Source organism: Homarus americanus, unplaced genomic scaffold (assembly GCF_018991925.1).
Source record: "Homarus americanus isolate GMGI-L3 unplaced genomic scaffold, GMGI_Hamer_2.0 scaffold32583, whole genome shotgun sequence".
Taxonomy (NCBI): domain Eukaryota; kingdom Metazoa; phylum Arthropoda; class Malacostraca; order Decapoda; family Nephropidae; genus Homarus; species Homarus americanus.
In genome coordinates, this window is record NW_024713129.1 from 19,935,215 (window position 1) to 19,959,757 (window position 24,543).

At 41.2% G+C, this 24,543-nt stretch overlaps 4 protein-coding genes across 4 annotated transcripts; 3 read left to right on the forward strand and 1 right to left on the reverse strand.

Moving 5' to 3' along the window:
- The first annotated feature begins 4,091 nt into the window (after nt 1–4,091).
- Nucleotides 4,092–5,447, forward strand: LOC121871255 (cuticle protein CP1499-like). The gene is made up of 2 exons (XM_042373467.1): nt 4,092–4,211; nt 4,797–5,447. Exons 1-2 carry the CDS (start codon nt 4,200–4,202, stop codon nt 5,286–5,288), a joined length of 504 nt encoding a protein of 167 aa, XP_042229401.1. The 5' UTR covers nt 4,092–4,199; the 3' UTR covers nt 5,289–5,447.
- A 3,515-nt stretch (nt 5,448–8,962) lies between these two features.
- On the forward strand, nt 8,963–10,283 carry LOC121871261 (cuticle protein CP1499-like). Its single transcript, XM_042373479.1, has 2 exons — nt 8,963–9,063; nt 9,654–10,283. The coding sequence occupies exons 1-2, from the start codon at nt 9,052–9,054 to the stop codon at nt 10,143–10,145; spliced, it is 504 nt and encodes a 167-aa protein (XP_042229413.1). The 5' UTR covers nt 8,963–9,051; the 3' UTR covers nt 10,146–10,283.
- Nucleotides 10,284–13,135: 2,852 nt separating this feature from the next.
- On the forward strand, nt 13,136–14,192 carry LOC121871267 (cuticle protein CP1499-like). Its single transcript, XM_042373492.1, has 2 exons — nt 13,136–13,169; nt 13,542–14,192. The coding sequence occupies exons 1-2, from the start codon at nt 13,158–13,160 to the stop codon at nt 14,031–14,033; spliced, it is 504 nt and encodes a 167-aa protein (XP_042229426.1). The 5' UTR covers nt 13,136–13,157; the 3' UTR covers nt 14,034–14,192.
- A 3,371-nt stretch (nt 14,193–17,563) lies between these two features.
- LOC121871278 lies at nt 17,564–20,323 on the reverse strand. Its single transcript, XM_042373502.1, has 2 exons — nt 20,240–20,323; nt 17,564–18,783 (listed from the first exon to the last, which is right to left on the reverse strand). The coding sequence occupies exons 1-2, from the start codon at nt 20,249–20,251 to the stop codon at nt 17,878–17,880; spliced, it is 918 nt and encodes a 305-aa protein (XP_042229436.1). The 5' UTR covers nt 20,252–20,323; the 3' UTR covers nt 17,564–17,877.
- Between the last annotated feature and the right edge of the window lie 4,220 nt (nt 20,324–24,543).

The window sequence follows — 24,543 nt, forward strand, 5'->3', positions numbered from 1 at the left end:
TAAAACCTTTTCCTGGGTTCCTTTGACACGTGAATAATTTGACTTCAGTGGAACGTAATTAACTGTTATTTCTTTTATCAAGTCTGGAACATGTCAGAATGACTGAGAAATTAGGTAAGGGTGAACTAATCTTAGACCTCGGTGCTTTGTTCCGTCCACCTGACTAAATGATTTCATCTAAACAGATCTAACACCGTGCGTTTCTCCCTCATGCAGATAAGACATCCTTAATCTCTATTGTCTGGTAGTGTACTGTAAGTATAGAGGTGTGGTAGCGGAGTGGATACAATCCTTGCTTACTCTCCTAAGAGTCACTGGTCCGCGCCAGAAGCATCCTCAGGTCGCTCCTGACAGCTCGTTAAGCCTACGGCACCCACTTCACTTTTTATTTTATTTTAATTGTACTTTATCCTATTCCACACTGGTCGACTTATTAGCCAGTCGAGCGGCCGATAGTTTTTCTGTTACGCATTTTGGTCAAGTACTTGGCGTATATGGGCTCGAGCTCTATAATGTACCTGAACATGCTGCAGTGTTGATCAAGTCTGGTTTTAAATGAGCTCACATTCGGTGCCGTTACAACACTCTATGCCAGGTTTTTCCAAGAGTTTACAGCTTACTTCAAAAAGAGAAAATTTTTGATAAACTTCTATATTTGTGGCTTCTATAGCTTGAGGTTGTGACCATTTGTGGGAGAGATAACTGCTAGCTCCAGATATGAACTTTTGACTGAGTTTAACTGAAATGCTTATAAACTTCTATTAAATCACCATCTTCCCCGTCTGTAGTATAAGCTAAGCAACTGAAGCTGCTCTAATCTCTCCTGGTACGTTAGGTGATGAAATGCAGGCAACAGTTAATGGCCCTCTTTTAGACTTTCTCAAATAATTGGAAGTCTTTAACATAGCAGACAGAATGAGAGTACTCCAAGTTATGAGGGACGAGCCATCTAAGTATGAGTACGAGGTTCTTATAAGTCCTGGTACACTGTAGTTTGTATGCAGAATTCACTTTCATCTTACACTGATCCGAGAATTTCAGTTCGTTATCAACATACACACCCAGGTCCTTTTCACAATTGGTGTCAGTTAATGATGTTTCTTTGTCACACTGGAACTTGAAATATGTCTCTTTACTCGTTGTACGACGTAGGTACAGTCTCGTTCAAGATTCTCCGAACAGTGTTGGAGACAGCTGGCAACTCATGGCCGTTTTTTTACTATAGTACTTATTAAAATTAATTAATTTAAAAGTGATCCATGATTGGTTACTTAGTTCCCCGCTACTTAATTTAATGGTTGGGCTTTGTTATTTCATATTATACTTTACTACGTACTATAGTAAGCAAACGGCCTTGAGTTGCCAACTGTCTCCAGCAGCGTTCGGAGAATCTTGAACGAGACTGTACACTCTCTTTTATTTCTTAATGCTGAGTCTCATCAGCCATTCCTTCGAACACTCCTGAATCCAATTGAGATCTTTCTGTAACGCTTCACAATCCGTTTCATACTTTGGTACCTTAGTGTCGCCCGCAAACATTTGCATGGGTAAAGGAATAGCACATGGAATGTCATTTTTGAAACAACGAACAACCTGCCTCAGCACACTGCCCTGTGGTACACCACTTGCAACGGGTGCACATGACGATATCGTGTCATTAACCACCACACTCTGCTTGTAATCATAAAGAAAATCTCTATTCCACTCCAGCACGTTCCCCCGAATTCCAAACCCATCCAATTTACTTCTCAGCCTTTCGCGATATATGCTATCGAATGCGTCCTCTCCTGTAAACATTAAAGTAAATAATTTATTTAACACCTCTGCCTTATCCCGATCTGAGTTTGCGAAACTATCATCTTTAAGATTTAAGATCTGATACGCCCACAAGTGTCTTTAATTTCGATTTTACGAAGCTATAGAAGGCCTTCGGGTTTGACTGGGCTTTGATTGCAATTCGCCATTAAAACTACTTTTCTGTTCTTCTGCACTTTTACTTGCCTTTGGTCCTGGACCTAGCATACATTTTTCTGTCCTACTCATCATATTTTCAAAGTGAGTTTTCTTATTAAACTTTGTAAGTTGCCTCATGATTCATATACAGTATTACGGTAGTCTAGGTGTCCTGGAGCTAATGAACCTTGTCTTGGGTATGTATTTGCCCATCATATAATTCACTTTCTTCACTATGATTTTCAAGATAACATCCACATTCTTATTTCTCAACAAGTCAGGCCAGTCCATGCTGCTTGTGTCCTTCCTGATCCTGTTGTAATCACCATTGTAATAGTTGAACCTTGGGCTGCTCTCATCATATATTTATTAACAGTTAAATCTGAAGGAATAAAGCAAGTTATGGTCAGTGCCAACGAAGGCTAATTGTTCTAGTTTGGCCACCATATCCTCCTCGTTAGTTATGACAAGATTCAACAAGATTCAGTGGTTTTGTTATTTGTTCATGCCTTCAGTGAGTCGGATCCTATAAATAGATTTGTAGGATTATTAAGTCCAGTCGGTGAACTTTCATTGCTGCACTTGATTATCGTTATAATGTAAGTTCCCTATGACTATGAGGTAACTAGAGTTGCGTTTTATATTCGATTAAAAATCTTAAGTTCCTTTGGTTTAATAAATTATAATTCGGGGATCTGTAAATACATTTAACAATGAGTTTTCTTTTACACAATTTCGATTCTTCAAAAATATCGTCCCTCTTGCACCCTCACCTGGCTGACTCTAAGGACCTTATTGGTTTAGATAACCACACTCCTTCAGAGAGGTTTGTAAGTGATACATAGCCTTCTAAATTAAACTCGTAGTTCTTCGGATCGATCCACCTGGTCTTCCACAAAAGTCCACGACGCCTGTTATGTAAAGTTGATGGGTCTTAAGTAGTTTTAAATTCCACTCCCTTGTCTAGGATAGTGTCGGTGCTTGCGTATATGACATAAACCAGAAATAGTTCGCGGTAGTTGCCCCGAGCTTGGTACCGGGTAGCTGACTTAGTTACTCTATTTACCGCTTAGTGTGGGGTGTAGTCATATATATAATTATTTGTATGTAGCGCGCCTCCTCCTGGGTGGGAGGTCATGGGACTGGAGTTTGACTAGCTGTTCCCCCTTGCCCATTCCTCTGTTTCTCCACTGTTTACTTGCCTCCACTACTTTCCCCTTGTGTATCACCCACAAGCGTTGCTCTTCCCTCTGCATTATTTTGTAATTTCGTCAAATGCAGTTCATCCAAAAGGTTGGATTCGAATGCTTCGCTAAGTCTTTTTGCCTGTCGAATATACGATTTTTTCTACTATATTTTTCTTTATCCTCTACTGGCATACTGTGGTGGGCGCGGCCTATTTTCCTGATTCCTTCGTAGCATAATCACCTCGTTTAGAACAACTTCTTCATATTCAGACATTCTGCACATACGTACTGTATATTCTGAAAGGTCAGCTTTTCATTGTCTTTTCCTGTTTTAACCTTCGTAACTTTATATATATATATATATATATATATATATATATATATATATATATATATATATATATATATATATATATATATATATATATATATATATATATATATATATATATATATATATATATATATATATATATATATATATATATATATATATATATATATATATATATATATATATATATATATAAGTCGAACAAGGTATGCCAATAAACTTCTCATATACTCAATTAAGGAGGAAATATTTCAGGAACAGACCTCCAACAGTCGCTGTGAACGACAATATATGTTGGTGAGACGTGAATAAAACGATAATAAACAATTAGGAGAAAAAAGATAATTTGAAATCGTAAGTGGAAGGTTGGAGGGCCAGGAGGAGTGAATGAATTATCGTTCTGCTTATCTGAGATATCATGAAGGATTTTTTATCAGCCAAGATTGAAAATTTGTGAACGAGAGACAATAACATATCGCTGATGCAAGACGCAACAAAAGAAAACAAAACAGATGTTAAGGGCTTGACCGAACGTAATCTGTTATGTTATTTTCTAAAATAATGGACAAAACCTCACCCCGGTCATTACAGGGTCAGAAAGGAGGAGGGCGTGAGGGGACGAGGGCGTGGAGGGAGGAGGGGAGTGAGGGTCATGGGTGAAGTATAAATAGAGAGTGAGGAGCTGCACCAAGCACAGTCTGGCTCTCACCTCACACACAGTCAACATGAGGACTCTGGTAACTATCATCGCTGGTGTTGTGCCCTGAAGGCTCTTCCAGGGCTCAGGTCCTCCTCAGTATATGCATTCAGTATTTCCTCTTGAGCTCTTATTATGTGGTCATAAAACTTATCTTCTCTCCACCAGCCATCTTCTGTTAAGGCTCCCGTCTGTCTCTCAATACCTACCCAATCTCACTTCAACTCTTTACCTTTTTCAGTTCTTTCTCCCTTCAGTCCAAATTTCTGCGTCATTAAAGACTGGTCCTTACTAAGGTTGTCATTCATCTATATTTTTATAATTTCAGAAAACATTATTTAGTAACGAGATCTTCCCAGTAGTTAAAGTCACCCTACGTTCTTTACAGCAGAACTCGTTTACTGTCGTCTCTCCTATCTCTGCTTACATAGGAATTGGATATGAAATATGAAAAAAGAAAGATTCTTTGTAGGACTAATACTTAATTGTCAAGATTATAGATTCAAAATTAAATCATTCAAAGATTTAGACTACGCTGTTGTTTCTTTCATTTGCGATTAACCAAGGAAAATATTGCTATCATTTATGTCGACCCTTAAAGACAAAACTGTCCCCCTTCCCTCAGGTTATTTTGGCAGTGATGGGCGTGTGCTCCGCCTCCACCTATCAGGCCTACAACCATGGCCACCACTACGGCGTCCCCGTCCAGCCCAGGTGGACGGGTCCTGTGGCTGCCACCGTTCCCGCCGGCGTCGACGGTAGAGTCATCCCTGTCTCCGACACCTACGAAGTCGCCGCCGCTAAGAATGCTTTCTTCAGGGCCTACCAGAACCAGGTGGACACTATTCGTTCCCGTCGTTATGGTACCCCAGGCTACGCCTCCGTTCCTCCCGTCGCCTACGCTCCCGTTGTCAACACCTTTACCCCCGTCGTCCCATCTCATTCCTACGGTGTCCCCTCCCACTCCTATGGTGTACCCCATACCACCTACAACGTCGCCCCCGGCCCGGTCCAGGACACTCCAGAGGTGGCCGCCGCTAAGGCTCAGTTCTTCAGGAACTTCGAGAGGCAGGCAGCAGCTGCAGCCGCGGCGCCTGACCACTACACCCACTACTGAGCTGGACTGTCAACTGTTACACCTATTACACTGTCGACCACTACACCTACCACTCAGAAGCAGTGCTTCACCTACCACATAATTTGTCATTAATCATTGAACGAAAAACAAGATTTCAAAGTTGTATGCATAATTTTTCAAATATATGTACAAACAAAATTTGAATTTATTTTGGGTCTCCTCAACACATGAATAATTTAGTTCAGTGGAGCATTGTTAACTGTTATTTTTTTTATAAAATTTTTAAACATCTCAGCTTGACTGAAGACCTACCTGTAGAAGATGGTAAACTAATCTTACTCTTCAGTGTTTCGTTCCGTTCAACTTACTTATAGAACTAAGTGATTTCATCTCTCACATATTACACGGTGCTTGTCTTCCTTAGGCAGACAACACATCCTTAATCTGTAACTTCTGGTAGTGTAAGTATGGAGGTGCGGCAGCGGAGTGGATACAGCCCTCCCTTCCTCTCCTGGTCCGTGCCAGAAACACCTTCAGGTCACGCAGCAGAGAATTGGTGCCTAACTATATAGTGTAGGTGAGGCAAATGGTGGCGGTCAAGTGCAGTTGCCTGTCACGCTGTGTCCATGTGTAACAGAAAACAAGACTGAGAAACGGGACCCGCTTCAATTTTTACGTTATCTTAATTTTGTTTTATCCTATTCGCCACTGGTCGACTCTCTTTCGCTATCCAGTTGTAATAACCCCTATCTTATAGGCAGAAGTATTTATATAAATGGGTTAATTGCATTTAATTTATATACTCTATCACTTTCCACTAGCTATAAGATAGCATGTTCAGAGCACGTGATAAGGTGTGCCCACGGGGAGTCGCGTCACCTAGTGCTGAGTTAAGGCATTAAGTAGCCGGCTCTTTGGCCACCTCTTGAGGCAGTAGTTATATATCCTTGACGAGAGAAAGACGTTATTGACAACCATCGTGGATGGTTCCGTCTTCCCTCGAGGGAGGACGTATATTACCGTTCTCCCTCGACGGGTATTACGGGCATTGTCACTCAACACCTCACAACATGTATTTTCCAATAGTTTGCAGCTCTTACTCCCAAAGAAAATTTAGTGTGGAAATTTTTCTGTGCTTTTACTTTGTTTAGCTTGAGGTTGAGACTAATTTTGGGAAAGGTATCTGCTAGCTCCAGGTGTGAACATTTGACTCGGTTTGATTCAGGTGCTCATAAACTTCTTTAAATCGCCATCTTGTCCGTCTACTGTACGTTAGGTGCTGAAATGCAGGAACCAGTTAATGGCCCTGTTTTAGACTTTCTTAAATAATTGAGGCGAATAATTTATTAAAATATCTCTACCTTATCCTGATCTTAGTCTGCTTAACTCCCATCTTGAAGCCTCAGATTTGATACGCACACACGTGTCTTTAATCTAGATTTTGGGAAGCGATACAAGGTCTTAGGGATTGCCTGGACTTTGGTTGCAGTTCATCTTTAAAAGTCCTTTCTGCTCTTCTCCACTCCTAACAGGGTTTTTTCCTGGACCTTGTACACATCTTTCTGCCATACTCGTCATATTTTTAATATGACAGTTTATTTCTTTCGAACTAATCATACTTTTGCCAGTTGGATGATGTAGCCACAGGTAGCCCCCTGGGACCTAAACTCAGCTTCGATTTTTTTTTTTGTGAACCTTCATGGTTACAAGAATGTCCAGTTGTATTTAAACAACTACGTTATAAAAGATACGTGGACGAGACATTTTTAATCTTCAAGTCTGCTCACCACATCCTCCTGTTCTTACGACTACCTAAATTCTAAACGCAACACTATAGAGTTTAACTGTGAGTGTGGACAACACCATAAGCTTCTATTTCTAGGCATCAAGAAAGATCAAACAATGTTTTCTCTACTTCTCATCACAGAAAACCTACTTACACAGGCCTCACTATTAAGTTCAGTTCAGTTCAGCTGCTCGTATACAGCGCAAAAGAAACTCAATTTCCACTTTGATAACTCCGGCAGGACCCTAATGATAAATCGTTTTCCCAATATCTTCATTAACACTTACATCTATCCACATATCCCCAGTATCTCGTTTAGGGTAATTTTCGGTCCCGGTAAAACTATACAATGATTCTTTATATTGAAGAATTTGATACCCAGTCGCCTCCTATTGTGAAATACTCTCTCTCTCTCTCTCTCTCTCTCTCTCTCTCTCTATATATATATATATATATATATATATATATATATATATATATATATATATATATATATATATATATATATATATATATATATATATATGCAAGTAAATAACTGTAGGTGCGCGTGATCTAGGTATATGCTGATAACCACAAGGAAACAAGAAAACACGAAGTTCCCAAGCGCTTTTGTGTAATTCACATCTTCAGGGGTGAGTACAGACTTAGGAGTAATACTTGACCGGAATATTGTGGACACCTGCTGCCTTCTAGGGACTTGATCTCACTCTCCTCTATTGCATATATTAGCCTTGTCAAGTATTTATCCTTATAAATAGATGGAATTAGAGAATGACTGCAAATTACCATTTCTAGACTTGTCTGATCCACAGAATAGGTAACACCTTTAAGTTCAGTATTTATAGGAAACCTACTAATGTGTGTTCATACATTCATTATTATGCTGCCCACCATAATAGAGTCAAACAGTCAGTATTTTCATCAATGTTTTTTCGTGCTCTAAGAATATGCGGTCCGGAATTCATTGATGAGGAATATAAATATATCTATAACATTGTCTTTAACCTTAAGTACCATAGGTCTTTTATAGACAAATGCCTTAACATTATTAAGAAATCTTTTTATAGAACTGATCCTAAGCCAACCCATGACAGTAAGAATATCTTAGTATTACCATTTAACAAAAATTTCTCTCAAATTCCTATACAACTGAAAACCTGGAACGTTAATGTGACATTTAAAAACTCATGCACTGTAAAACAAATGTTAATTAAGAACTCCCCCAACAATGCAGGCGGCTGCATTTGTAAGGTTCCTTGTAAGGAATGTAATAAGTTTTACTTAGGCCAGACGGGTAAAGATCTTATAACTAGACTTAAACAGCATAAATATAGTGTTAGGACAGGCCATGAATCCAATGCTCTGTTCATTCACATGAGAGATAATAAGCATTGCATTGATTGGGATAATGCCTCCTCAATATTACCGTGTTCTTCAATTGTCAGTAGGAACATTATAGAATCCCGTCTCATTAAACATACCGAATCTGTCGTAGATAAAGTATGCCAATAAGACTTTTTCTAATTTACTCAGTTAAGGAGGAAATAGTTCTGGAACAAACCGCCAATAGTCGCTGTGGACGACAATCTATGTTGGTGTAACATGAATAAAGCGATAATAAACAATAAGGAAAAAAAATATCATTTGAAAACGTAAGTGGAAGGTTGGAGGGCCAGGAGGAGTGAATGAATTATTGTTCTGCATTTCTTAGATATCATGAAGGATCTTTTATCAGCCAAGATTGAAAATATGTGAACGAGAGACAATAACATATCGCTGATGCAAGACGCAACAAAAGAAAACAAAACAGATGTTAAGGGCTTGGCCTAACGTAATCTGTTATGTTTTTTTTTTTTCAAAAATAATGCACGAAACCTCACCCCGGTCATTACAGGGTCAGATGAGGAGGAGGGCGTGGAGGGAGGAGGGGAGTGAGGGTCATGGGTGAAGTATAAATAGAGAGTGAGGAGCTGCACCAAGCACAGTCTGGCTCTCACCTCACACACAGTCAACATGAGGACTCTGGTAACTATCATCGCTGGTGTTGTGCCCTGAAGGCTCTTCCAGGGCTCGGGTCCTCCTCAGTATATGCATTCAGTATTTCCTCTTGAGCTCTTATTATGTGGTCATATAACTTATCTTCTCTCCACCAGCCATCTTCTGTTAAGGCTCCCGTCTGTCTCTCAATACCTACCCAATCTCACTTCAACTCTTTACCTTTTTCAGTTCTTTCTCCCTTCAGTCCAAATTTCTGCGTCATTAAAGACTGGTCCTTACTAAGGTTGTCATTCATCTACATTTTTATAATTTCAGAAAACATTATTTAGTAACGAGATCTTCCCAGTAGTTAAAGTCACCCTACGTTCTTTACAGCAGAACTCGTTTACTGTCGTCTCTCCTATCTCTGCTTACATAGGAATTGGATATGAAATGTGAGAAAAAACAAACAAGATTCTTTATAGGACTAATACTTATTTGTCAAGATTATAGATTCAAAATTAAATCATTCAAAAATTAAGACTACGCTGTTGTTTCTTTCATTTACGATTAACCAAGGAAAATATTGCTGTCATTTATGTCGACCCTTAAAGACAAAACTGTCCCCCTTCCCTCAGGTTATTTTGGCAGTGATGGGCGTGTGCTCCGCCTCCACCTATCAGGCCTACAACCATGGCCACCACTACGGCGTCCCCGTCCAGCCCAGGTGGACGGGTCCTGTGGCTGCCACCGTCCCCGCCGGCGTCGACGGTAAAGTCATCCCTGTCTCCGACACCTACGAAGTCGCCGCCGCTAAGAATGCTTTCTTCAGGGCCTACCAGAACCAGGTGGACACTATTCGTTCCCGTCGTTATGGTACCCCAGGCTACGCCTCCGTTCCTCCCGTCGCCTACGCTCCCGTTGTCAACACCTTTACCCCCGTCGTCCCATCTCATTCCTACGGTGTGCCCTCCCACTCCTATGGTGTACCCCATACCACCTACAACGTCGCCCCCGGCCCGGTCCGGGACACTCCTGAGGTGGCCGCCGCTAAGGCTCAGTTCTTCAGGAACTTCGAGAGGCAGGCAGCAGCTGCAGCCGCGGCACCTGACCACTACACCCACTACTGAGCTGGACTGTCAACTGTTACACCTATTACACTGTCGACCACTACACCTACCACTCAGAAGCAGTGCTTCACCTACCACATAATTTGTCAATAATCATTGAACGAAAAACAAGATTTCAAAGTTGTATGCATAATTTTTCAAATATATGTAAAAAAAAAAATAGACTTTTTTTCTGGGTCCCCTCAACACATGAAAAATTTAGTTCAGTGGAGCATATTTAACTGTTATTTTTTTATATAAATTTTTTAAACATCTCAGCTTGACTGAAGACCTACCTGTAGAAGATGGTAAACTAATCTTACTCTTCAGTGTTTCGTTCCGTTCAACTTACTTATAGAACTAAGTGATTTCATCTCTCACATATTACACGGTGCTTGTCTTCCTTAGCCAGACAACACATCCTTAATCTGTAACTTCTGGTAGTGTAAGTATGGAGGTGCGGCAGCGGAGTGGATACAGCCCTCCCTTCCTCTCCTGGTCCGTGCCAGAAACACCTTCAGGTCACGCAGCAGAGAATTGGTGCCTAACTATATAGTGTAGGTGAGGCAAATGGTGGCGGTCAAGTGCAGTTGCCTGTCACGCTGTGTCCATGTGTAACAGAAAACAAGACTGAGAATCGAGACCCGCTTCACTTTTTACTTTATTTTAATTTTGTTTTATCCTATTCGCCACTCGTCGGCTTTCTATCGTTAGGCATCCACGCGGTCGTTAATTTCTCTGTTACGCACTTTTGACAAGTACTGGACATATATGGGCTCCAGAATGTATCCCAATGTGCTGCAGTGTTAGTCAAGTCTGGTCTTACATTACATGAGCTATAACTCGTTGCCATTACAACACTCTGGTAGGTATTTTCCAATACTTTGCAGCTCTTTCTCCAAAAGAAAATTTAGTGTGGAAAAATTTCTGTACTTTTACTTTGTTTAGCTTGAGGTTGAAACTAATTTTGGGAAAGGTATCTGCTAGCTCCAGGTGTGAACATTTGACTCGGTTTGATTCAGTTGCTTATAAACTTTTTTAAATCGCCATCTTGTCTTTCTAGTGTACGTTAGGTGCTGAAATGGAGGCAACAATTAATGACCCTCTTTTAGACTTTCTCAAATAATTGGAAGTCTTTAACATAGCAGACAAAATGAGAGTACTCCAAGTTATGAGGGACGGGCCATCTAAGTATGAGTACGAGGTTCGTATAAGTCCTTGTACACTGTAGTTTGTATGCAGAATTAACCTTCATGTCACAATGATCCGAGAATTACAGTTCGTTATCAACATACACATCCAGGTCCTTTTCACAATTTGTCAGTAAATGATGTTTCTTCGTCACAGTGGAGCATGCAATAAGCCTCCTTACTATTTATATGACTTCTTGCATTTCATCCTGCTGAATCTCATCAGGTATTCCTTTGACCACTTCTGAAACTAATAGAAATCTTCCTGTAACGCTCCTCAGTCCGTTTGGTACTGTGGGGGCTTAATGTTGTGTGCACAGTCCCCTAATTCCGAATCTTCCAAGTTACTGTCCAGTCTTTCACGAGATATAATATCGAATGCGTCCTCCCATGTAAACATTGAGGAGAATAAGTTATTAAAATACCTCTACCTTATCCTGATCTGAGTCTGCTTAACTCCCATCATGAAGTCTCAGGTTTGATACGCACACACGTGTCTTTAATCTAGATTTTGGGAAGCGATACAAGGTCTTAGGGATTAACTGGACTTTGGTTGCAGTTCATCTTTAAAAGTTCTTTCTGTTCTTCTCCACTCCTAAAAGGGTTTTCTTTTTCCTGGACCTTGTACACATCTTTCTGCCATACTCGTCATATTTTAATCTGACAGTTTATTTCTTTCGAACAAATCATAGTATTGCCAGATAGATGATGTAGCCACAGGTAGCCCCATGGGACCTAAACTCACCTTCGAATTTTTGTTTTGTGAACCTTCATGGTTACAAGAATGTCCAGTTGTATTTAAACAACTACGTTTTAAAAGATACGTGGACGAGACATTTTTAATCTTCAAGTCTGCTCACCACATCCCTCTGTTCTTACGACTACCTAAAATCCAATCGCAACAATATAGAGTTCAACCGTGAGTGCATGCGGACAACATCATAAACTTTTATTTCTAGACATCAAGAAAGATCAAACAATGTTTACATTACTTCTCATCACAGAAAACCTACGTACACAGGCCTCACTATTAAGTTCAGTTCAGCTGCTTTTATACAGCACAAGAGAAACTCAATTTCCACTTTTGTAACTCGGGCAGGACCCTAATGATAATTGGTTTCCCAAAATCTTCATTAACATATTTATCCCCAGCATCTTATTAAGGGTAATTTTCGGTCCCGGTAAAACTATACAATGATTCATTATATTGAAGAATTTGATACCTAGGGAATTAAAATCGTCTACTCCTTATTCTTGTAAGTGGAGAACCTGTTGTAGTACTTACACTGTAAAATCTAAGACGTACTTTATGTGTTGGGCATACGAACTTAGTATACAGTAAGTGTTGCACACTAATGTACGCATGCCAGTAAAATTCCTTCTCATATCTTCAGTTACGGAGGAAACATAAGTGGACGACAGTTTTTCTTGGTGTAACATCCGTAAGCTGGAATTGATTAACTAACAGAGAGAGAAAGAGAGAAAAAATAGGAGAATGTAAGCAGATAGTTGAAGGGCCAAAGGCAATGAATGAATGATCGATCTATATTTCTGAAATATCATGAAAGATTTATTTATCAGCTAAATTGAAGAATTTTCGAGGTGCAGAGAGACAAAAATATATCACTGATGTATGACGTAACAAAGATAATAGATCACGTTAAGGCCTTGGTTTAACGTAATTTGTCACATTTTCTAAAATAAAACACAAAACCTCACAGGGTCAGATTAGGAGGAGGGCGTGGAGGGAGGAGGGAAGGAGGGCGGGTCATGGGTGAAGTATAAATAGAGAGTGAGGAGCTGCACAAGGCACAGTCTGGCTCTCACCTCACACACAGTCAACATGAGGACTCTGGTAACTATCATCGCTGGTGTTGTGCCCTGAAGGCTCTTGGAGTACTCAGGTCCTCCTCAGTATATGCATTAGGTGTTCCCTCTTGAGTTCCTCTATGTGATTAATTCTAAGTTATATTCTCTCCACCATCCATCGCCTGTATAGACTCTTGGACGTATAATGAAAAAAAAAAATCTATAAAGAAATGATCTTCATTACTTAAGATTATAGAATCAAAATTAGATCATTCAAAGATTAAAACTATGGTGTAGCTTATTAAGACTTAATCTTAGGACGAATTTCGCTGTTGTTTTTTCATTTGAGATTAACCAAGGAAAATATTGCTATCATTTATGTCGACCCTTAATGGCTAAACTGTCCCCCTTCCCTCAGGTTATTTTGGCAGTGATGGGCGTGTGCTCCGCCTCCACCTATCAGGCCTACGACCATGGCCACCACTACGGTGTCCCCGTCCAGCCCAAGTGGAGGGGTCCTGTGGCTGCCACCGTCCCCGCCGGCGTCGACGGTAAAGTCATCCCTGTCTCCGAAACTTACGAAGTCGCCGCTGCTAAGAATGCTTTCTTCAGGGCCTACCAGAACCAGGTGGACACTATTCGTTCCCGTCGTTATGGTACCCCAGGCTACGCCTCCGTTCCTCCCGCTGCTTACGCCCCTGTTGTCAACACCTACACTCCCGTCGTCCCATCTCATTCCTACGGTGTGCCCTCCCACTCCTATGGTGTACCCCATACCACCTACAACGTCGCCCCCGGCCCGGTCCGGGACACTCCTGAGGTGGCCGCCGCTAAGGCTCAGTTCTTCAGGACCTTCGAGAGGCAGGCAGCAGCTGCAGCCGCGGCACCTGACCACTACACCCACTACTGAGCTGGACTGTCAACTGTTACACCTATTACACTGTCGACCTCTACACCAACCACTCAGAAGCAGTGCTTCACCTACCACATAATCTGTCATTAATCATCCAACGAAAACAAGATTTCAATGTTGTATGCATAATTTTTCAAATATATGTGCAAATAGAAATAAAACTTCAGTGGAGCGTAATTAACTGTTATTTCTTTTATCAAGTCTGGAACATGTCAGAACGACTGAGAAATTAGGTAAGGGTGAACTAATCTTAGACTTCGGTGCTTTGTTCCGTCCTCCTGACTAAATGATTTCATCTAAACAGATCTAACACCGTGCGTTTCTCCCTCATGCAGATAAGACATCCTTAATCTCTATCGTCTGGTAGTGTACTGTAAGTATAGAGGTGTGGTAGCGGAGTGGATACAATCCTTGCTTCCTCTCCTAAGAGTCACTGGTCCGCGCCAGAAGCATCCTCAGGTCGCTCAGCTGAGAATGGGTATCTAACTTTATAGGTGAGGAAAGTGATGGAGGTCAAATTCTGTTGCCTGCCACTCTGTGTCCATGTGTACCAGAAAAAGACCGAGTCTACTGAGTGCTGTGTCCGCAATGTTCTTAACAGGCCGTCGAAACTACTGACTGGCCATAGTCGATCAAGTAGATCTTCATTATACATACAAATAAATAGTATAATAGTAAACATAACTAGCGTAACCTTACTTTGTGGTTTCAGTGCATCACTGGTGTGTGTGTGTGTGTCACACTAAATACGGAAGATTACGAATTAGCAATAACTTAAAGAATTTTTATTTCGAAAATTTAAATTATCTCTATATAGAGACGATCACTTCGATAGAGCAAACTATAAATAACGAGGATGATTATTAACTGATCAAATATAACTTCTCGTAAGATAATCTAATTTAACATTACCATACCTGCCCACGTCGTAAATAAACAGACTAAATTTTACTATATATGAACTTCAGTATTTTTTAGTTAACTTATAATAATTAAAATTAAAATGCATCTCAATTTCGAAAAATGTCAGTTGCATTACAAGACTTACTCGGCCAATTATCTGTTTATCTCTTTCCAGTGAAACATACACGCACAAACACACAGGAAGAATTAGTAGGGCCGTGGAGGTAACTGAACGTTCCTCTTCGTAAACAAGGTGACCCATGACGTGACCTGGCCCCAATCCTTGCAGATAAAATACAAAGCTGGAGAACTTAGTCGTGCGTGACCTCCTGGGTTGGTCCCGGGATCTTTTATATTCTCCTGGGCTTCTGATGGTCCTCCAAACAGCATCCGGAGATCTTATGTGACTCAGTGTTCACAGTCTGGTCGGGGTAGTGATTTTTATATTATTATTATTATTATTATTTTTTAATGTTTTCGTAATCTATGTGTCTGTGTTTTGTTTATTATGTGAAGAAAAAACTCATGTTTCCTGTTATAAATTTTGTGTTTCCACGTATGTTTTTGTCATGGTCACGATAAAAAAGTTACGAAACAAAGGAACTCTCCTTTATATTTGCTAATAACTGGATCATCAGGATGCCAGTAAGGTCTGACCATGGTAACCTGGGCCCACTGACCCGCCTCACACTCAGTGGTCACCTGGGCTCGTTATTACAATGTCCGTGCCACCCCCCCCCCTCCCCCCAAGAAAATTAATTCCTATCTACGCCCATGTATTATTGTTGGTGATCTGGGCCATATTATGATGGGGCCTAAAACTCTAAAATGGGCCAAGGTAAGTGACCCGAAGTTACCTTGGGCCGACTTCACCTGTATCTAGATCATCACCAACATAAATATAACTGATGAAACACAGTGACACTTGGTGAGGAGTGCTCGGTGTGATGGTTACTACTACTATTACTGCTACTACTACTACTTTTTGTTTTGGATTTTAATGTGGCCTCCAGCCTCCCCCAATAGCCACACCTTCGCCGCCATTTTATTACCGTAAAATTAACTATCCTAATACATAAGTAGCTATCCTAGATGTATTGAGTTAGTTGAGCCGCAGATCTATGCGGCATTCAGTGACTGATGCCTCATAGTCAATATTTGAGGCTGTTGTCGGCTTTGGGGCCGATGCTCTCGTTCCCCTGAGGCAGAGCAATGCAGACCTAAGGAGAGAGAAGGACAGTCGACATCTCATCCAGGCTGTAATATAACTTCTGGGCTGCTGCTTCTGTTCGGATAGCACCTCCGTGAGTCTGGCGTAGAAGCATCTTGCACTTGCTCCCATCCCATCAGAGGTTTGAACACCAGAGGAGTGAAGCTGCCTTGATCAATGTTCTGAATTCTCTCCCCATATGCCCTTATCTTGTCGTTCGCGTTCCTCCTGTGTGCAGCATCGAGAGCTAAGTTACTGTGACATGCGGCCATGGGATAAAAAATCCTGATGTCGAATAAGGCTCGCTGTCCCCGCATCCAGAATCCTCGAGCACTGACGTCAACACGGGCTTCGTTGGATGTGTTTGAAGTCCTATGTTGGAAATTTTCACCGTTCAATGGAAGGAGGGTCGGTTCTACCCTGACATCACGACAGATTTCCTTCAACATATTTGCTGTGAGATCCCTTACTTCGTTATGCCTCATGCATGTGAAGCCCCCTTTCTTGCACACCATGGTGTGATCGACGTCATAGGAAAAGCCACACACGCATTGGGAGGGCAAACCTTCCACTGGCCTACCATACCTTAGAGCAATGGCGTTTGTAAATTCTTGTTTATTGAGACTGAAACAATTTGTCCTTATCTGTAACGCAGTTAACCAATTCGAGGCGCCCACATCCTGCACTATAGCTACTTTTTTTTTTCAAATTTTCTGGTACTTGCAGCATAAGTTGCTGCAACTTATCACTTTGGCCGTGCTGCTACCACTACTACTACTGCTACTGCTACTACTTCCTTCCCCAGATGATGACGGAGGAAGGTTGATACATACGTAGATAGACAACTGATTGGTAGCTAAACATAGAGAGAAAGGAAAGGAACTACTATACGTGGTAGTTTATGCTGTTTTTATTAGATGAAGAAAATGTCAGGCGGTGTAGTTGTAATTCTGTACTGACATGTATATAGGAACGATTGTGTAAGTGATAATATAATGTTTAAGTTATGAAATTCAACACCAGCAAGTGCAGCGTACTTAATATTGTAAAAACAAATACTGTAAAAGTATGCAGCCTTAACAACGTCGAACTGGAGAAGTCGACTTGTGAAAGGAACAAGCTTAGCAACTTTGTAGTAAGTGCTGGAACGCTGGAAAGTTTTAAAGGAAGGGTAGATAGATTCATAGACGATAGAGGGTGGTTGTAACTCCCGACAGGAGCTGCCATGCACAGGCCAACCGGCCTATTGCAGACTCCTTATTTTTTTAAGTAAATACCATCATTATAACCCGAACTAAACTTGGCTCAACCTAATCTAATCTAAGTCAAGTTTGGATAGTGAAGGACATCTTATATGACAGAGTAAATCTGACAGTAAAAAATTATTCAGGGAGTTATAATAATAACAAAATAGCCTTATGTAGTCCATTTTATTATGATTGTTATAGGATCTTATTCCTCTTGATCACGCGCCAGATTAATAATGAATATTTTGATAATGTACAACTCTTGACTCATGGTATTTTGATGTAACTATTGTACCTCATACTACTCGCTTGCCTTAACACTTATAAATCATTCTACTGAGCTTCACTGAGATCGATTTTCAGTGTTATAACACCAATTTATTCTGTACCATATGTCATATGCCAGTCTAAATGACACACTTTCGCAGACCATTTACAAAAATTTTGCCACATTATTCGAGGAGAGTGAGTGAGATGGATCTTAGTGGTAGTTGTATTCTTCATCGTCAGGCGCCGCAGCTGCCGCTGCTGCCTGTCTCTCGAAGGTCCTGAAAAATTCAGCCTTGGCGGCGGCCACCTCGGGTGTGTCGCTGATGTGGTTGACGCCGCCGTTGTAGCCATGGCTGGTCACGGGGACGGCGGGGACAGCGAAGGACTGGGAGGAGACAGGAGGAGTACTACCAATGTGACCAAAGGAAACAGTGTCCCGTACACCAGCCTGGGCGGTGTTGTAGTTGCTGGGGAAAGGATGTGAGGGGAGAGCATTGTTGTGGACCGGAGCGACGGGGTTGTAAAAGGATGCTGTGTTGTGGTGAGTGGTGCTAGTGGTGGACTGGGAGGCTGAAAAAGGTTCCTGGTAGACCTGAGATCCACCAGTTGCCGCTAGTTCGGCCTCAAACGCCCTGAAAAAGGCTTTTTTAGCTGCGGCGACTTCATTCGTATCGGAGACCGGGGTGACGGTGCCGTCTACACCTGCTGGAACAGTGGACGCAAAGGGACCCTTCCACTTGGGTTGGTCGAGAACCGCTGGGGAGCTGTTAGTCTGATGCTGTGGAGAACTGTAAACCTGCTGCTGGGGAGAGATGTGTGATTGTTGAGGGGCAACATTGTGGATCTGGTGCTGTGGAAAATTAAATGCTTGTTGTTGTATAGGGTTGTGAATGTGCACTTGAGAAGGGTTGTAAGTTTGCTGTGAAGGGTTAAATATTTGCTGTGGAGCTGAATTGTGAAACTGGTGGTGAGAGGGGTTGTAGGCCTGGTGGGGGAGGACGTTGTGTTGGGGCTGAGCAGCTCGGAATGTCTGGGAGAACCGAACTTTCTCTGCCGCCGCCTGTGACGCCCCAAGGAAGGGCACAGCCGAGCACACGCCCACCACTGCCAATATCACCTGAAACATGACAAAGATATTATGATGTAGTTTTCTTTTAACAATCTCTCTCTCTCTCTCTCTCTCTCTCTCTCTCCCCATATGAAACGTTAAAAAATAATGGAAATAATAAATGATGAACCTTAAGAAATGTGTAATATAAAGGACAGCGACAAACATACTAAACCATTTATAAACATAGACTCAAAACATCCAGACGCAATTTAACCAAAGCTGGTGTAGTAACCAAAGGCTGTTAGGTTTAGTTAACGTATGTCTGTTGCCATAGATAGTTTAACTTAGTAGCCTCAATAACTAGTGTTGGTAACTAGACAGAGACCCTAAGTTTGGATATCTAAACCATGAAGACCAAATCGGGTTGGTGTGTGGGGAGTTTCTTTATACGATACACAGACAGTCACTATACAGTACCCGGCTTGTAATAACAGACTGAGATTTAGAAACGAGTCTATGGCCACCACCGTATTGAACGTCACTCTGTATTTGTCAGTCTAATCTCAACTGAAAATAATATATATTAATTCCTCATAAACTATCACACAAGAGGATTGACAAATAATTAGTGAAGCCAAAACTGAATTAAAAATATTCCTTACGTATAAAAAAGTCTATCAGTCAGATCAAGAAGGACAAACATTGGGCTGGCTTAATACACTCTAACATTCGTTGACTTTCACCACCGATGTTTTTATCAGAATAGTAGTAAAGAAATCGATGTCAAATTGATTTTCGATGTTTCAGAGAGTTATAAACAGCTTAGCCTTAACGTGGAGGTCGAGTGTATCCTGTCGTTGTGTAGAAAGCTTAACGTACGAAATTACCTGAATGAAATTGTACTAAAACTGGACAATAAAATATTAAAGTAACAAAAAACAGACTAACCACCTAAATACTTCTAAGATAATATGCGGTAGAAGTGAAAAATCATATATATTATCTTAACACATTTTACATTTTCTTAACATTATCTGTCTAACATAACAATAACACCTTCATACCTGTTAACCTTGATTATTATGTCCGTATCTTTTTCTTATTTATAATTTACTGTAATAACTCTGGACATGACAAGACTGTAAGTGTTTTAAATGTCTCTTGCCTCTGTGCTAATTTACTGCCTTGTTTTCATTTTGTGTTGTTGATAATACGAAGACAAACCGGAATTAATTTTTCCAAAGATAAAGAAACATTAAAATAAAAAGAGAAAATATATATCATATGGATCCTACTACTAATAATAACAATAATAATGTAAGAAAACTATAAAAATACATATTTTCACCATACTGTAATGTTAAAATTATAAAATAAAACATCACGAAAATGACAATAATACAACTAACAACAGAATAAAAACAGTAATAATAACAATGGACAAAATGAATGTAGTGACAATTTAGTTTTTCTTTACTTTAGCTACACGACAAACACCACGTAGAAGAAATGATATAGTTACCAGGTTCTTCATGACGAATGTGTGTGTGTGTGTGAGGGTGGGTGGAACGTCACTGTGCTGAGGTCGTTCATCATGCGCTTTTTATACCACACCAGCCACCATGACTTAGCAGCAGAGGGAGAGTGATATACGTCTGTCCGACCCTGAGGTTGTCTAGGCCATGGGGATGTAAATTTTTATGGAATGTTGCCTCTAGGGGTGTGGCCCTGGGGATATAAGGGTATGGTCCTGAAGATGTGGTCTTTAGGGACTATAGGATATTTTGGGGGGAATGGCTTAGGGAATCTGCCCTTCATAGAAACAATGAGTTTAGGGATGCGGACTCTTGGGGGGTGTGGCATTAAAGGGGATGGCCCTAAGGGGGGGTGAGGGGAGGAGACCTGACAATGAGGGTCTAAATGAGTGCTTCCCTTGATCCAGAAAGTGAACCACGTAGAGTTAGGGTCGTGGGAATGTGATAATGTGATGTGTTTTACAGATCTTGAGAATGCGACCCTGAGAGAGAGAGAGAGAGAGAGAGAGAGTGAGTTGGCTCTACACTGAGTGTGTAACGCTAAAGATGTGACCCCTAGAGATGTGTGGTACGGGGGATGCGTGATACTAGAGGTGGATGGTACTAGAGGTATGTGGAACTAGGGTTGTGTGGTACTAGGGGTATGTGGAACTAGGGTTGTGTGGTACTAGGGGTATGTGGTGCTAGGGGTGTGTGGTACTAGGGGTGTGTGGTGCTAGGGTTGTGTGGTACTAGAGGTATGTGGAACTAGGGTTGTGTGGTACTAGGGGTGTGTGGTACTAGGGGTGTGTGGTACTAGGGGTGTGTGGTGCTAGGGGTGTGTGGTACTAGGGGTGTGTGGCTAGGGGTGTGTGGTGCTAGGGATGTGTGGTACTAGGGGTGTGTGGTGCTAGGGGTGTGTGGTACTAGGGGTGTGTGGTGCTAGGGGCGTGTGGTACTAGGGGTGTGTGGTACTAGGGATGCGTGATACTAGAGGTGGGTGGTACTAGAGGTGTGTGGAACTAGGGGTGCGTGGTACTAGGGGTGCCTGGTACTAGGGATATGTGGAGTAACCCAAGGTTCAGTATTTGGACCATTATTATTTATTATATACATAAACGACATAGTTATAGGCGTAGACAGCAACATAAGTAAATTTGCTGACGTCACTAAAATAGGGCATAAAATTTTATCTAACGAAGACTCCACAAAACTACAGGAAGATAAAAAAAAATTTCGAGTGGTCTGAAAAATGGCAGATGAAATTTAATATAGACAAATGTGAAGTATCTAGTCTAGGAAATGTAAACAGAGAAACCAGATACCAGATGAACAAATATGTTATAGAGAAACCCAACTGTGAGAAAGATTTAGGAGTAATGATTAGTAGGGATCTTAAACCTAGTAAACAATGTGTATTTGCTCGAAACAAGTCTAACAAAGTACTTGGGTTCGTACAAAGGAGTGTTAGTTAAAAAACTAGCGAGGTCATCCTAAAACTATATCTTGCTCTTGTGAGATCTCACTTGGATTTCGCAGTTCTGTTCTGGTCACCGTACTACAGAATGGATATAAAATCCCTCGAAAGAATTCAAAGGAGAATGACAAGACTAATCCTGGGCATAAGGAACCTTGAGTACAGAGACAGGTTAAAGCATCTTAATCTGTACTCCCTCGAGAGACGTAGAGTGAGGGGCGATATGATCGAGGTGTATAAAAGGAAGTTAGGGCTAAACAAAGGTAACATAGCAAAGGTACTCCAACTATCCAAGCAGGAACGAAAGGTTTTAAATTAGACACATTTAGATTTAGGCGCGAGAAAGGTAAACATTGGTTTGGAAATGGAGTAGTGGATGAGTGGAACAAGTTACCAAACATCCTCATTAACTCGAATACGCTGTATAGCTTCAAACATAGGTTGGCTGGATATATGAGCAATAGGGGTTGAGTGAAAATGGGACTGCCTAGTTTGGGCCAATAGGCCCGCTGCAGTTTCCTCCATTCTTATGTTCTTATGCTCTTGCGGTGTGTGGTACCAAGGGTGTGTAATACCTAGAGGATGTGACACTGACGGCATGTGGCAATAGGGGGTGTGGCACTAATAGGCTGTGACACTATTGTTGTGTGACACTATGTGTGTTAGACACTATGAGTGTGTGGCGCTATAGGTGTGGTATTAGGGATGCCTACCATTATGGGTGTGTGGAACTAGAGGTGTATGGTACTAGCGGTACGTAACACTGTTGTTGTGTTGTGTGCCATTAAAGGTGTGTGACACTAATGGTGGGTGGCACTAGGCACAGGGAGTGTGGCTTTAATGATGTGTGGCACTAGTGTTTGTTACTAGAGGGTGTGTGGCACAAGGAGTGTGTGGTAATAAGAATAAGTTGACGTAACTCACAACAAGTATTGACTCACATCAGCTCAAATCCACTACCATAAGATTTCAAACGAACCCTAAACATTCAGGTTTCCCGTTTGTCTATTATCTTCTGCATCTTCGTCTGGTCGGTCCACCTCTTCACACTCAAACATATAAGCTTGTGGCTCGCTGATTCTAACTCATGTTATCCCAGACAAAATAAAAGTAACAACGCCAGCAAACACTACAATTAAGCCTGTGTTTATAATCAACGTTTTCAGATGACAAAATCTAAAAGCTTCCCAAGGTCTCTAAGGAGAAGAACTCTATGGTGACTACTCTAAGTAAATACCCCAGGGACGAAGGGGGGAGCCACAACCAGCGTCTTCGATTCTGTTCTTAATTATAATCTCTTGGTGTACTCAGGCATGGACGTCGATGTCTTGTACTTTTCTCAGACATTCCACTAACAGGTACACTTCTAGGCAAGATAAGATTCCCTCTCAACATATCCATTTTCCTCTTTCATTCTCTATTCCTCTATACTAACTCCTACCCATCACTCTTACTGTCTTCACATTTCACTGTTTTGCCAAATTGTTCTATCACTCAAGTGGGTAAAGTTTACTCCACCACAAGATCGTAACGGTAAAAGGTGAGAGCATGTGATTAAATCCTCTCTCGGTCTTCATACGGTAATTACTGTTCCTGTACTTCACATCTAAACCTCTGAACTTTCTGAATCTCACATAACAGTTTTCATGGTCAGGCGTTGTCATGTACCCAACACAGGCTGACATTTAGTTATTCTTACATAACATTGCCAAAAATAATGTCCCCTTTTTTGTATGGGTCTTGAACCCCCCACCAAAAAAAAATAATGATGATTTTAGGGTGACTAATCGACGGTCGTTGTACTCTAGAATTGTTTTACCAAGAGTGCTAAGGGAGGCTGAAGATCCTGAGGGCTGTCACACACGCACTTTCCACAAACAGCGTAATTAATAAGATACTCTCTCTCTGGCATGTGAATTTGAAATTTGAAGTCCATTAAAATCACTAATTATAGCAGAGTATATCACGTCATTCACCGATCCTCTCAGTTACAGCACAACACCTCGTACCGACTGTGAGTGATATCATTACGATCACCACCACCACAACACCTGAACCTCACCTAAGAGGGACGGTGGAATTTAATCCTACTTTTCACACGAGTCACTGTCAGATTTTTCTACCCGGAAGAAATTACCTTGTGGCTTACGATATCCTGACGTGATGTAACTTACAATTGTTGAGAACGAATGTATTTGATATTTGGTCTGACGTAAACACACATAATGGTCCCTTACTGGGAGCCTCCGGAATCAGTCAAATCTATCTATCTATCTGTCCGTCCGTCCAGACGGTTAGGTTGGGTTGGGATTTATGTTGTGTTCAGGAAATCCTGTGATGCAAAGAACTAAAACCTAAAAAAAATTATTTCGTATGACGTTAAGTCCCCTTGCTGTAGCCTTTTGTTTAATATTATTCTGCATAGCATCTGATTAATGTTCGAGGTTCACTATTAACTTCCTTTGCTGTAGCAGCCAAGGAGGAGTCAGACCGTCCTCAACAATCCAAAACACAATTAAGGGAAAATACATCTTTAACCTTACCTTTGTGGCTTCTCTTCTTAAACTCCTTAGATGATCTAAGGTCAGTGTCAAGCAGTAGCCAGGCCAAGCAAGTGGACACTATGATCATGTTGGACCTTTATCATTAAGAATGGGAGTAGACTGTTTATCCTAGATAGTTCATTAAGACCTGCAACATTGGTTCATTGTCACCTGGTTGGAATTTGAGGACAAGTTGTTGTGTGGGAGTGAAAGACTGGAGAGATTTGTGTTCAAAAGGATATCTGAGGCTACTGTAATTAATCGCCTTTTGAGGGTCAATAAGTGCACGGAA